This window comes from Dermacentor variabilis, chromosome 3 (assembly GCF_050947875.1).
Source record: "Dermacentor variabilis isolate Ectoservices chromosome 3, ASM5094787v1, whole genome shotgun sequence".
Classification (NCBI taxonomy): domain Eukaryota; kingdom Metazoa; phylum Arthropoda; class Arachnida; order Ixodida; family Ixodidae; genus Dermacentor; species Dermacentor variabilis.
The window spans coordinates 97,789,555-97,803,643 of NC_134570.1; the positions used below are offsets into that span (position 1 = coordinate 97,789,555).

A 14,089-nucleotide genomic window follows, 5' to 3' on the forward strand; every position below is an offset into this window, starting at 1 on the left:
ACCTGATATGCCTGTTTCAGCAATATTCCAATTGGCTCAGTCACACATGTTCGAAAGATTTCCAGATTATCTTCAAGTATTCATAGCTGCATCTGTACACAGCGACGGTCAAGGCACCTCTGCAGCTTTTTTCTGCCCTTCGACTCTAGTACGACGTATTCTCATACAGACCGTCCTACAGACCGTCCGACGTGGTTCGGAACCAAGGACCGCATGACGGATTACAACAAAATCACGAAGGCCTACCGCCTGACTCGCAGGACTCGCCCATCCCCGCACCCGAGGCTGATTCGAGCGGAGGCGGTACTGCTGAGACAGCTCCACACCAGATCGCTACCGAGCCCGAGACTGATGCATCACATGTACCCCGAGACATATCCGACCGATAAGGGCAGAGTCTGCCGGAGGGAGACGGCAGATTACACGCACGTCTTGTGGGACTGCGTTACAAATCCAGAAGCAAAATCAAGAACGCTCCCACCATGGCTCGAGGCTTGCGAAGAGCTACGACCGAGACGAACAGCTCTGGGCCGTCCAGCAGGTCCTCGAGGCGCTCGAAAGGCAGGGACTCAGCGAGCCGGCTACGGCGAGCGGAGAACCGCGCCGAGTAACGGCGACTTCGTAGGTGACGTAGGCCCTCGTCGGGGCGCGCGAGCGCCCAACTGCAGGCATAAATAAAGTTGGCTCCAATCCAATCCAATGTGCAAGATTGGTGACACTTGTCTGCTGATTCGTCGTCACCTACTCAAGCAGCATCGAGACGCGGTGGGCAGTAAACACCGTTGCGCCATTTGTCGCGTTGGTAAAGAACTCGGAGAAACACGAGAGCTTACGATTCCTTCTGCGCAAACGGGATGGGGAAGGAGCGAACGCGCGGTAACGTGATCAAGCACGCGCTGGGGGTATGTTGTGCCCCTTCCGGTGGCAGTTGCCAGCCTGCTCTTCGCTTTCCCTTTCCTGTCAATTGTATGTGTGTTTTCAAGACAAATAATAATAATAATAATAATAATAATAATAATAATAATAATAATAATAATAAATGTCGCAGTGTCCCCCGAAAGGTAAAGCATCGATTGCGATACCGAATTAGTGGACAGCTATAAGAAGTAAGAGTAGTAGTTTTATCGCCCGTATGAACTTGTAAACATATGCATACAACTAAATTAACAAGCATGGTGTCATGCATGCACAATTAAACATGAACACATCTCACTCGATGACCGTGGAAACTCGCTATCAAAACGGTGGAGTGAAGAAGCGCGGCAGCAGCAGCGAGCGAATTGACCTTTGTGCTGCGTCTCGATTCTCAACGCGAACTAATCCGCGAAAACACATCGCGCGGCATACTCTGTCGCCGTCGCAAATGGACGCCCGAGCCGCCCGAAGTAGAACGCGCCCCCCAACTCCCCCTCCCCCCCTGCAGCTTTGCGCGCGACAGAAGACGGCGCGCTTCGTCACCGCTTCCTTACCGCTTGCATCCCTTGCGTGCGCGAGATTGAGCCGTGATCGCCGGCTCACCCTCGCACGCTTTCACTCGAACATACAGCACACTGCGCGCGACGACGATTTCATTGCCCTTGGATTTTATACGGAACTTTACGGCGACGGCGACGCCAACGGCAGAAATGCGCCTGGAGTGTCCATAAAATTGCAATAATAATAATAATAATAATAATAATAATAATAATAATAATAATAATAATAATAATAATAATAATAATAATAATAATAATAATAATAATAATTATTATTCTATTATGTTTTTAGTATGCATCCGTTCTGCGCGGAAAGAAGTAGCGAGCGCCGCTCAGAAGTGCCAGCGTCGACCGAATACTATAGGCATTAAAATTATTCCAGAGCAGCGAAAAGCAGATCTACCTTACAAACACCCGCTGAACGGTATCGCAGTTTTTCGATCACGATTGCACTGCATAAAACGCTGAAAACGCGAAAGTACTTGGAAAACTGTCTTTCTCTATAAATAAGAGTACGAACAAACGCACCTCGGCGCATTACTTCACTTTTTCGACACCATACGGGTATACGAATAATTGTGCCGCTCGAACAAACATTGACCGCGCGCTCGCCGCCGCGGAAGCAAAGGAAACAATTCGTGGGGCGACCCGGAAGGCGCACATGCGCTCGCTCCACGGACTGAAACCGCGACGAAGCCGCCGTCGGCGCGACGCGAACTGCAGGGCGACGCGCGGCGCTCGCATCGCGGGTCCGGACTCCGGAGGGCGCACGCGTGGCGCGGTGGCCAAACCGGCTCCACCGCTCGCACCCCGACTCAGAACACGTGCGTTCCCCGCGCTCTTAGGAGGGTGCCGCGGACCGCCTGCATACTTGCACCGAACCGGTGCCCGCTCGACGAACAACAGCGCCGCGTGCAGCCTGTATACGCTGTTGACCCCCGTCCACTTGGAGGCCTTGTGTGCTTGCATAGTTAGTCGGTCGGTTAGTTAATTCGGGGGGACCGACTGCGTTCATTTCCGCCCCTTGGCCACAACTTGAAGAGTGTTAGGCGCATTGCGAGTTGCAGTGGCGTGCTTCGTCTGTACGAAAGCGTCTGCGGATGACTGGCTTGGCCGACTTTTTTTGGAGGGGCGACTGCGGTTCTCGTCTCTGACTTAGCCCGAAGACCGCTCGACGACTGCGAGCCGCACTGGCCTTTCGTCCGTCTGCAAGTGTGCGTGACTGCATGGCTGGCTGTTGGCCAGTTCGGGAGAAGACTGTCTCCACTGTGTCGTCGTCCTTAAGTTAGCGCGATGCTCACTCGGGGACTGCTAACCACGACGGGAAGCCTCGGACGTTGACTGCGAGGAAACACGGCGGCGACAACGCGTGTCGCGTGACTATAGGGCTGTGTGCGTGAGTTCCATATCGAAGGGCGACGATGCCGGCGGAGGCGTCGCCGACGCCTCCCTCTCGGATGGCGCGCGTCCGTCGCTGCGCTCGCATCTTCCTGACGCACCTGGTGTCCCAGGTGGGCCTGTGCCTGCTGGTGGTCGCGTACGCCGTGGTGGGCGCGCTCATCTTCCGGGCCATCGAGGCCGACAAGGAGGTGCACCAGCGACAGCGCGTGTCGCAGCTGCGGCGCCGCTACCTGCGCGACATGTGGGCCGTTACCGAGCGGCTGAACGTGCTCCACGACGAGCAGTGGATGCACGAGGTGGGCGTCAAGCTCAAGGAGTTCGAGGACGAGGTGGTGCTCGCCGTCCGCAACGACGGCTACGACGGCAAGGACGCCCAGGAAGAGGCGCTCCAGTGGTCCTTCTCCGGCTCGCTCCTCTACAGCATCACCGTCATCACCACCATCGGTAGGCCCGACAACGCCGCTTTCTTCCTTTTTTAGTTGTAATCCCGCCCTTTCGCTTTCTCTCGGGGCTGTTCGTTCCTGTGTTCATCCCTAACGGCCGTGCACGCTCAATCACTCGTCGTCCGCTTCGCCGCACGAAGTATTACTTTGTAAGAACATCGTAGTCGACGCACTGCGAGGGAGAGGATGCATTGGCAGGAAAGGCGCGGATTGGCCTGAACTATAGCGCACTATATAACCTGCTACTCTGCGCCGCGGGAGTACGAAACGGGCGCAAAGCGATGGTAAAAAAAAGCGATCGCGGAGAACATTGATGCGCATAATAAACACATACATCCTCGCGGCATACTACGTGGTGCTGTTTTGCGCACGCTTACGCGGGCGCATTAGAAAAGAAAAAGAGGAAAGACATCTTTCGTTTTCTAGGAGATGTGTGATTTTCTTTTTATCAGGTTTCTGTTTTCTAACAGTGTCTTTTACTTCGCCTTATCAGTTACGCACTTCCTCCTCTCATTCTTGACCGTCAACAGCTTCGATATTATCCGATAACGGCCTACTCTTCGCATCGCTAATCGGCTTAGCAAACAAACAAACAAACAAACAAACAAACAAACAAACAAACAAACAAACAAACAAACAGCTAAGCTGAGAAGGCACTCACCACTCTCCTCCATGCATGCATGCATGCAAAAAAAAAAAAAGGGTATTCTATCTCTTCTTTGTCTTTCCTTCTCCATATATTTTTTCTATCGTATATGCCACTATGGTGTAAAGGCCCGTCAATACGGAACCATAAAGTACGTGGCCCAGTTGCCACTCGCCAGACGCAAAAGCCGGTACAGCGGTGTTTCTTGTTTACACTGCGCCCTCTGGGTCTCCATGCTGCGCTCGTCTGCCGAATCAAATTGGCACGCACTCCCAGCGAACACGTGCTCGCGGCTTCCGTAATGAGCGCGCTTGCTTTGTAAACAGCACAAACCGCGCCCGCGCGCGGAGCTCGCGTTCAACGCAGCGCGAGCTGAGTCATCGCACGCGTTCTCTTGGCATGGAGGAGAAGAACTCCAGACGTATGTGTCTACTAAAGAAGGAGACGCGAAGTGAGCGAGAACGTCTGCTATCTCAGAACAGAAGATATAGGTTTAGGCAAAATAGTTTGTGTGGATCATGGTGCATGTGGATTCATGATGAGGAAAGCGTTAAGGGACACAGAATAAAAAGAAGAAGCACAGGACCTGTGCTTAATCTTGTGTTCTTATGTCCTATTTAGCCCCTTAGGTTTTCCCAGTGTGCATCTGTCCTCGATTTGACTTACGAAGGCAATGAATGTCAAACCCATTGTGCCGACTAGATGATCGTCCACTGAGTGCCCTCTTCTGGAACACCGTCCCCACAGATCACCGGGTCAGATGGCAGTGAAGACACTTTTGTGCTTTTCGAAAACGACTGGCTTGTGCGAGCGCCTTTGACTGCGGGGTGCTGTCCGCGAGCGTACATACATTCAATGCCTTCCTCTGCTCCCCTGCTTCCCTCTCCCAGAGTAGGGTAGCGAAGCAGACGTTCTTCTGGTCAACCTTCCTGCCTTAATTCTCTCTTTATTTTCTCTCTCTCCAAACCATCAGTAGGTTTAGACATGCACAAGCCTTATTAATTCTGCAGGCTCTGCTTGTAAAATTGTACGCGCCGAAATAGCGTCTCAATTTATGTAGAATGCGGTAATGAAAATAATGACACCTAATGCGCGTCGCATACATCTTGAAACACTTCTGATAGGACGCACTAGGCTACAAAAGTTGCTTACGTACGCTTTGTGTGTTAGAGAAACGGTTCCAAAGCTAGGAGGCATAATCAGCTTCCAAGTGGCGTTTCTTGTTACTGACTGGCGTGTTATAAGAAAGTGATGAACTGATTTCTTTATTGAAATGCCATACTTATAGCTGATGAAGGCGGCAGCATCGCCAAGTACATGGAAAGTGACGTTCTCCTTACGTTCGTCAGTACATGAACTGGACGTGATGAACAACACTATAAACACACACCGCTAACTTCCAAACAACCAACTTGGAAGTTATAGCGCTGTGTGTCTCTCTTGTTCTTCCTCTGCGTCCGAAAAGCATTCATGATGACGTATACCAACCAGCCTGATTGAAACGTAGGAGATATGACGGGGTGAAATTGCGTAGCAGGTTGGTATGTCGATGCTATACGCCCTGGAGTATCGTGCTAAATAGCCCTTCTCAAAGTGCACTTCATGGCTGTTTTATGTTTTTTTTGTCGTCTGTGACGGCGCGGCGGTCTATATATATATATATATATATATATATATATATATATATATATATATATATATATATAATTAGTGACATTTTTCACGAAAGCTCACGGCAAGAATGTGATTAAACCACATCTATGGTTTCATCATCCAAATTTACATTCGGGATGAATATTTTTCGTAATAGCTTCCGAGTTTATTTTGAAGATTATCGAACGTAACCTGTGCTGGCAGTATACAAGTACGTATATTCTGTACGTCTGCCAAGTCGTCATGCAACGGCTTCTCACATTTCTCACATCTCACGAATAAATTTTGATACGTGCGAGGATAAGTAGATACTGCGAGACCTTCAGAAATATTTTAAGTGTAAACCCCATGAACGCAATCTTGCACGCTATATGGCGACAAGCGACGCGATGGTGCATGGCTGTCGCGTTCGCTCGTCGCCTAGAAGTCGTGCCCCACACGAGTGACGACATTGAGCGACGTCTTCTCGATGTTGCCGGTATGAGGGCAGCAAACACGCGCCGAAACTGGCGTGTCGCCTACTTTATTAAAGTAAGTTCATGTGTTTTACTGTGAAGAGCAACGTAAGATATTTCCGAAGGAATTGCAGTAGCCATATACTTATCCTTGCTCGTATCAAAATTTAGCCGTTTGCTCGTTCCGTGCGACAATCGGTAGTACTTGACTGATGTACATCCAATTCCAGTTTCGCGCTATTGGCTAGTCGCTCACAGCACTTCCGGGTGACGAGCGTCGAATTCTAGATTTCCAGAACCGAGCGATCGAGCGACAAACACAAGCGATCTGTTCGCGCTACGGCCCGTTTCATCGCTCAAAGCCGTCGCTCGTCGCTGTCGCCCACAAAATCGCTCTCATGGGCTTGGAGCTTGGTGCTGTTCTTCACATTAAAACACATCCACTTAAATTGATAAGGCGCGTACCACGCCAGTTTTGGCGCGTATTTGCTGCCCCCATAGCGGCAACGCCGTGTAGACGTCGCTTGCGTCGGGTATGACTTGTAGCGAACGCGAGAGCCCTCTCTGTCGCGTCGCTTAATCGCCGTCGCGCGCAGAAATACTTGCATGGGGTTTATACTTACCAGAGAGAGAGAAAGAGATAGAGAGAGAGAATGAAAGATAAAGCATGGAGAGGAAACGTAAAGAGGTAAGCCAGATGAGCGGCCGGTTTGCTACCGTGCACTGGTGGTAAGGGAAAGCGGGAATAGAGAGAGGGAAATAGGGACAGAGCGAGCAGTGTACAAATGCGCCAGAACTGATGATGATGACTGATGATGACTATGATGAACCATATAATATATTCTGAGACTTACGGTGATTATGACTATGATGATGATTATGTCGATTACGATGATGATCATCATTATGATGACGATGATGATAACTGATGACAAAAATGTGGAAGGGGATTCAACCTTCAGTTGACGTCGATCAAGCGTTGCCGCTCCAGCTCTGAAAATAAATTATACGGTTCATACACCCCATTCCCACCCACAACTCACCTGCAGGAAGACATTGTCTTTCATCAACTTCAAGTAGAGAGGTTGAATCGCCGTCTAACATTTATTTCTTTTTTGTTTTTTCTTCTTCTGTGTATGCCAGAGAGAGAGAGAGAGAGAATAAAAGGAAAGGAACGAGGTTAACCAAGGTCGCGCCCGTTTGGATACCCTATATACAGGCGGAGAAGGGGAAAGATAAGAATAAGGACAGGAGGAGAATTATTTTGCGCTCACCCATAGATGACTGTTCACACATGCCACAAGCACTCGTCTAGCCCGGTTGTTTTGAAGAAGTACATTAGCGCTGTGGCTGCCTTGTGAACACTATAGCGATCTGCGGCCGAGGTCCGAGGATCTCAATTTTCGAGGCCGGTCTGTCGTCTAAACGGCTAAGGCTGTACTCCGTTTCAGACATCAAGTGCAACGCTGTGGAAGCTAGAAGAACCTTTTGCAGTGGCCGCGTCCACACTTAGAAACAGTTTGTTGTTCTTTATCGCAACTCTGCGAAACTCTTCTTCATATATAGGCTCAGTATTAAATGAAAAACGTTTTAATCTGCAGAAACAAACTGTGGCATATGGTTTTTTTTGTGCATTGTTTTAGATAAATTTGTTTTTCATTGTGTTTATTTTCGTTTTTCCTTTTTTTTTTTGTTGGCAGCCCGTCGCGGCAGCCTCACGTGCGCGCTCACGCGAGCATACGCCTTTGGCACGCAGCTCGGCACGGACGCGACGTGGCGCGGAGTGATACATTTCCGTCGCCGAACTTCTTGCGTATACCTTCCACAGCGTTGCACCTGATGTCTGAAACGGAGCATAGCATGCAGATCACATACCGTTGAGAGTCATTGGTTGTAAAGTGACGCAGAATGCGCTCTATAGTCTCATCACATATCCGCAAGGGTGGCATATGCTGCGCTGCTTGCCATTTCGACGAGGAGCGAATAAGCGTTCGTGAATGTGACGGCCAACCGCAGGCAATACATTAAAGTTATTTCGCGACGGATAATCGTGGGTGGCAGGCCAAGTCGCTAGTCGAGTTCCAGCGAATACAATCGGGAGTTGGGGAAATGTGGCGAATTCCAATGTCGAAGCTGGACGCTACGAACGAGTGAAATTAACAAAATAAATACCTCGTAACACGCACCTGACCGCGCAACAGGGGGAAGGTTTGCCATTCAGCGTCGACTCCCGAGACCAGCTCGGACCAGCTGTCGAAGCACATTGCGGGAGGCCGGGACATTTTCGAATTACTTAGGACTCTGTGCTTTGCGGTGTGCGGATGTTCGTCTTACACGTGTTCGATAAGGTTTGAAGTCTGCGGTGCAGAAAATAAACGAGAGAAAGCGCTCTGTACAGTTGTCACGTAGTGCCATGCAGATGGTCCCCATGATTTAACTGCAATGAACTTCAACAGGAGATCAATGCAAACAAGCTTCCTTTTCAGATAAAAGACGCGGGAACGGTGCTTGCACCCTAACTCGGATAAAAAATTCCCCAGATTTCCTTAGATTTAAGTAAGACGCAGTTATTTACTTTGTGAATATGATTTCTGCAAAGACAAATTCTTCTGTTATGTAAAGAGGCTGCGAACTGTATATTGAATTTATTTCTAAGCTCGCAATTTGAAATATTTAAGTCAAATGTTACTGAGTTCAAGCTGAAATGATGTCGCAGTGCAAGTTGTTAGGCTAAGAACACAGTTTTGCTGGAAGCCATATTCACAGAAGAGCACGTCGGCAAATTTATACTTTTATCTGGTTGCAAAAAAAAAAAAAGATTTCCACGGAACCTTTCTGAAAATGTACGGAAGATGGACGCTCGACTCCCCTTACAGAATCTGTAACAGCCTCAAAGCAGTGTTCCACTTCACATCAATGTAAGAAGGCGTGGAATGAATTTTTCTGGTATGCCGTGTACTAGCGTATAGCACCTGCACGATTACGCACTTACATGGCATTTGCAGTGAAGCACGCGGATGCGCAGTCAATTCCCCCCCACCCCCCTCCCCTTTCGTGCATGCCAAAACTAGTCCAAAACGTCACCACTGAGACCCTGTCAAGATTACTCTGCCTGTAGGCTGTTCCAGGTGAATTTTAGTATAGGCTTGCATAGTCTTGTCGTGCTCAGCGGTAGGAATGTATTTTCTCGCTTACGCCGAGATTTGCCTTACTGCTTAATTTGTTCGTTGCTGCGACATACGTTTCTTCAGCCGGCGGCGGATCAACATTTCTCTCAAAGTGCACTGAAATTCACGGTACAGCTGCAATAGCGCAATATCAGAGCTTCGTTAATCAGCCCGGGGCATCCACACCCTGTCGTTTGCTTGGCCCGATGCGTTTACATCGCTGCCCCAGTACTGCAGTATATACGATCATCAGTCAATCTTCGAATAATATAATGCGCAGGTAATTTGTGGTGTACTGAAATCAAAACACCTTCACGGCAGCAGTTCCACGCATCGGTCGTTGTGATGTCTCACTAGTGCTTTGTTCTTAGTGCAAAAATTCCCTAAGTCTGGACAAAATGCAGTATTTCCCCCCAAAACGCCTGAAATACCCAGATCTAGGGAAACTTACCTAGAGCTGACACCATGGCATGGGGTCTCGCGGTTGAGATCGTGATCGACAATAACGCCTAAAAAACTTATGGGTCTTCTGGTACTGAACTGACCGAGCTAGCATCGATGTACACAGGGTAGAGTCATCCGTTTTCGTGTCAGTGCTACCGATGCGCATTTTTACAGGAAAGCTGTTTACCTCTAGCCCCCGTATGCATTCCCTGCATGCGTTTCCAGGGGGGCGGCGGGAGGGTACCCTGGCCGGCTCACGCCCGTATCACGGTGCGTGAACAGGAATGCATGGGCCGATTCCGAAGATAGGGCAATACCGGGCCTAACCGCGGCAGAGGTGAGGCAGACTTCAAGCACTCCGCCAACTTCCAAAGAATAAGTTCAATATATTGGGTCCGTAAATTTGGCTTTGTAAGAGAGAATATATATATATATATATATATATATATATATATATATATATATATATATATATATATATATATATATATATATATATATATATATATATATATATATATATACTCTGTACTCTGACGAAGGCTGGTCCACCAGCCGAAAACGTTAAGTAAGAAAAAGAAGTCTCCCAAAAAGTTCGTCGTCTCTTTCCTGCGTATATATATATATATATATATATATATATATATATATATATATATATATATATATAAGGAAATGAACTTTGTGTAGCAAGTTGGCCTTCATGTGTTTTATTTGTTGTAAACCCTGTTTGCCAAACAGTGCGCTCGGTCAGACAACTGCCCACGTGAAGCGGGCGGAAGAGCCGAAAGAAAGCTTCCGTTCAACAATTCGTTGTCCGCGAGGCGCCCATGCGCGTGCGTGCAGTGCACGTCCCGTAACCTCTTCGCCCGCGCTGTCCGTCCCGTCAGAAGGGGGGGAGTTTAGCTTCGCCTGCGAAACCCCCTGCCAGCGCCGTCTGTCATTCACTCCACGCTGCTCGAGGTGCCGGAAGCCGAGTCGGCATCTGATATGAGCTGCACCGCGGCGCAGAGCGAAGTTTCAAAGCGTTCGCTGGCCGGACGCCAAGCTTAGAACTGATGGACGGTTTCGGGTCGATGGCTTCTGCGATGCCTCCATCTTGCGCCTCGGCCTCGCAGCGTATCTAATCGGGATCACCCGTAACTCTGCGTGACGTTCTTTCTTTCTTTAAAAAAGGTCTATGAGCTCGAACCTGTCGCCTATTTCTCTATCTGCATACAGGTGAAGCGCATAACGCAATCTCATTAAGCAAAAACGGCTGGCAAACCAGTCTGAGAAATATTTGTTTCAATTAAACGAAGACCAAGTTCCAGTGATTCATATAGGACCGAGATTGCGATGCTAAGCCCTCGGTTATTTTTTAAAGGCTGTCAAAAATAACGAAAAAGAAAGAAGCTACATTTTTACAAATCCATGGCTTGTCAAATGATTGCTCTTTAAGTGCTTCGGACGTTGTTGGAGCGGCTAGCGCTGTCGAGATGCCTGTTTGAGAATTTGTGGAGTCGCAGATTTACCGTGACAATTTCTTGATATACTGCAATTTTTTAGTAGTGCTAGAACGAGTTACCGCATTGTAGTACCAATCTTCGTAAAATATTTGACAGCCCAAATAAAAATCTTGCGACCTTCAACCGCGAAGAATTTAACTTTCCTAAATACCATCAAATTTACTTAACTTCTGTCCAGCGGTTTTCCATTACATCTTCTATGTCTCTCACAAACGTACAGATAGGCAAATGACCCGCTGAGGTAGTTCAGCATGGGCTATGGCTTTGTGCTGCTCAGCGCGAGGTCGCGGGTTCGATACCAACCGCGGTACCAACCTCATTAGAACGGGGGGGGGGCGGAATGCCAAAAGAGTCACAGGCCTACGCGCCACACGCAGCGCAGTCACAACGTAAGCTGGAAGAGCGGCTACGGAGGAGCTCCATTCTCGGCAGCACGAACTAGGAGGTCTTCGCGGCGAAGTCTCTGCGCGTCGTTTTCACGAGAACCATCTGAACTGTCCGCCCGACGTCGACGGCGAGCTTCGGTTTGCCCTGCTCTCTGCACAGCGGTCTGCTGAGCCCGACGTTGCCATGGTTGCAGCCGCGCGCGTACAGCTCTGCTATTCGCTTCTTCAGCAGCGGTTCGTACCTTGCGAGGAGGCGTCACGACGTGTACCGAAAAGTAAACGCAGGTACCGAGCCTACGCGGGGCGCATGTCATGTCCTTTGACACGTGGCACGATACGATGCAACTGCTACATGTCGTGATACCTGGTGGAATGAAACGCAACTGCAATGCAAAGTTTGCACGTGTCGCCGCTACGCGGCGCGCGTCTCATATCGCGTGAGTAGTGGCACGATACGATGATCATGCCCGTTTAAAATGGGGTGGTGGCCAATAGCCACCTAGCCCGCTCGATTTAATCAGGTATGCTATATATGTTTTTCATTCTAACATTATTGTATACATCTTCTTAATCTTCTTTTTATTCCTCAAAACTACATTTACCTTGTACAGCTACCTATGCAACTGCTACATGGGGTGCCACCTGGTGCAATAATGGGCAACTGCAACGAGATACGTTCGCACGTATCTCCGCTACGCGGCGCGCATCTCACATCGCGTGACTAGCGGCACGATACGATGATGATGATGATCTATCGGCATCCTATCGGCTTCCGCAGCAGCTATAGCAAGCGCTGGCGTACTGCAGTGGTATAGAGTAGCTGACTCCCACGCAGATGGCCCGCGTTCGATCTCGGCTTGTACTGGGTGTATCTTTTTTCTCATTCCTGGCGATAGCTGCGACGAACATTGGCGGCGGCGGTAACGGACAACATCGCCAACCGATACGGCCATTTGAATAAGCCCCTAACAGCTTACGCTGTAAAACGCCTCAAAGGCCGTGTTTTGCGTGAGCGTCAAAGAACCCCAGGGGATCGAAATTAATCTTCACCATGGCGTCTTTCAAAACCCAACGTGCAGTTTCAGGACGTTAAACCTCTTAAAGCACTATGGCATGCCGTCGCGTTTTGTCTTGAAATTGACCGTGGTAGTACAAACAATCAAAAGGACATTTCGGGAAGCGAGGAGCTATGCTGCTCATTCAGGGGTACTATTCAGGACATCGTTGAATTCCGCCGTGTTGTTGAATTGGCCACCTTGTCAGCTCTGATTAGCCCAGAGGGCTGCTGCGGCCTCTCTGGTTGGCTCAGAATGCTGACATTACACAATTCGGCAGTATGACTATTTGACGAGGCCTAGGATAGTACGCCAGGGCAGGATTGAGCAGTGTTGCTTCCGCTCATCCAAGACCAAGGTTGAGCTAGAACCAGCAAGGTTCATCGCTGTCGCGGGCTATAGGAGCTAGCTCGTCCGATAGCACCTGTGTTGACTTGGCACGTTGAAATCAATCAATCAATCAATCAATCAATCAATCAATCAATCAATCAATCAATCAATCAATCAATCAATCAATCAATCAATCAATACTCTATTATATATGAATAATGTTACATTTGACCATTTGCCGAGTTTCACCATATATGCTTTTTGTACCAATGAGCGACGGGTAGGCACTCAATCCACTCACAGCAAGAAAATGGTGAATTTGACCATTTGGAGGAATCGGACGGTATCCATCAACGACGTTTAAAGCATGGACATGCTATTTTATCATGAAGGATCCCGCAAGGGTCGCGGAGTATCACTTCCGGTCTGAGATGCGTGGTCAATGGCTGACTGCACTTTCGTTCCTCTTGTGGGATGATCCATCTGTGACATGGTGAACGTTAGACAACTGATTGACAATGACGTCGGCAAAATAAACTGAACTCAGTCAGACTCACTCACAAAATATACTTTATTGTCGACCCGCAATCAGGGCCATGCGTCGTCGTGCTCAAAACCAAAGGTTCGCGCTGACGAAATGCTGCACTTCGAACTCGTCTTGTGCCAAGCGGCCGTGTGTTCGGGCTCCGCGAATAAGTTATCGCTGCATGAATTATATACGACAATAAATACAGGCTGACTTTCCTTGCCGAGTAAGAAGCTAGCCGTAAACATCTGTCAAGGCGGTCGGCCGCACTCACTCCCCATATATCTTGCGCGTGCTACATAACGGAAGAACTGCTGAAACATTTTAAGCTAGTTAAACGTCCCGGTGTTGCGCAAACGTTGCGGAAAGTGCAGACAAGCGAAAAGAAAACAGGGGCTTTGGTTCATGTATTCGCTTGTCACGAATTCTCTATAGCGCTTTTGTTCGCTGAAATTGGCGATGGCCCAGGATATGCAAATGCGTGCAGCCCACAAGTAAAGGAAACTGCCGTGACATCGTGTCACGCGAGGAAAATGGTCGTTCCCGACCAGCGGCCTGAAATGTGTGATGTGCGTTTAGAATGATAACGTTTGATTGATA

General features: G+C 48.8%; 1 protein-coding gene across 1 annotated transcript in view; it reads left to right on the plus strand.

Annotated features, from left to right (window-relative positions):
- Window positions 1–2,249: 2,249 nt before the first annotated feature.
- Window positions 2,250–14,089, plus strand: part of LOC142576083 (potassium channel subfamily K member 18-like) — a 99,282-nt gene continuing 87,442 nt past the window's right edge. Inside the window, exon 1 of the mRNA XM_075686021.1 lies at window positions 2,250–3,320. Within this exon, the coding sequence (XP_075542136.1) occupies window positions 2,897–3,320 (424 nt within the window). The 5' untranslated portion in view covers window positions 2,250–2,896. The remainder of the gene's footprint in view (window positions 3,321–14,089) is intronic.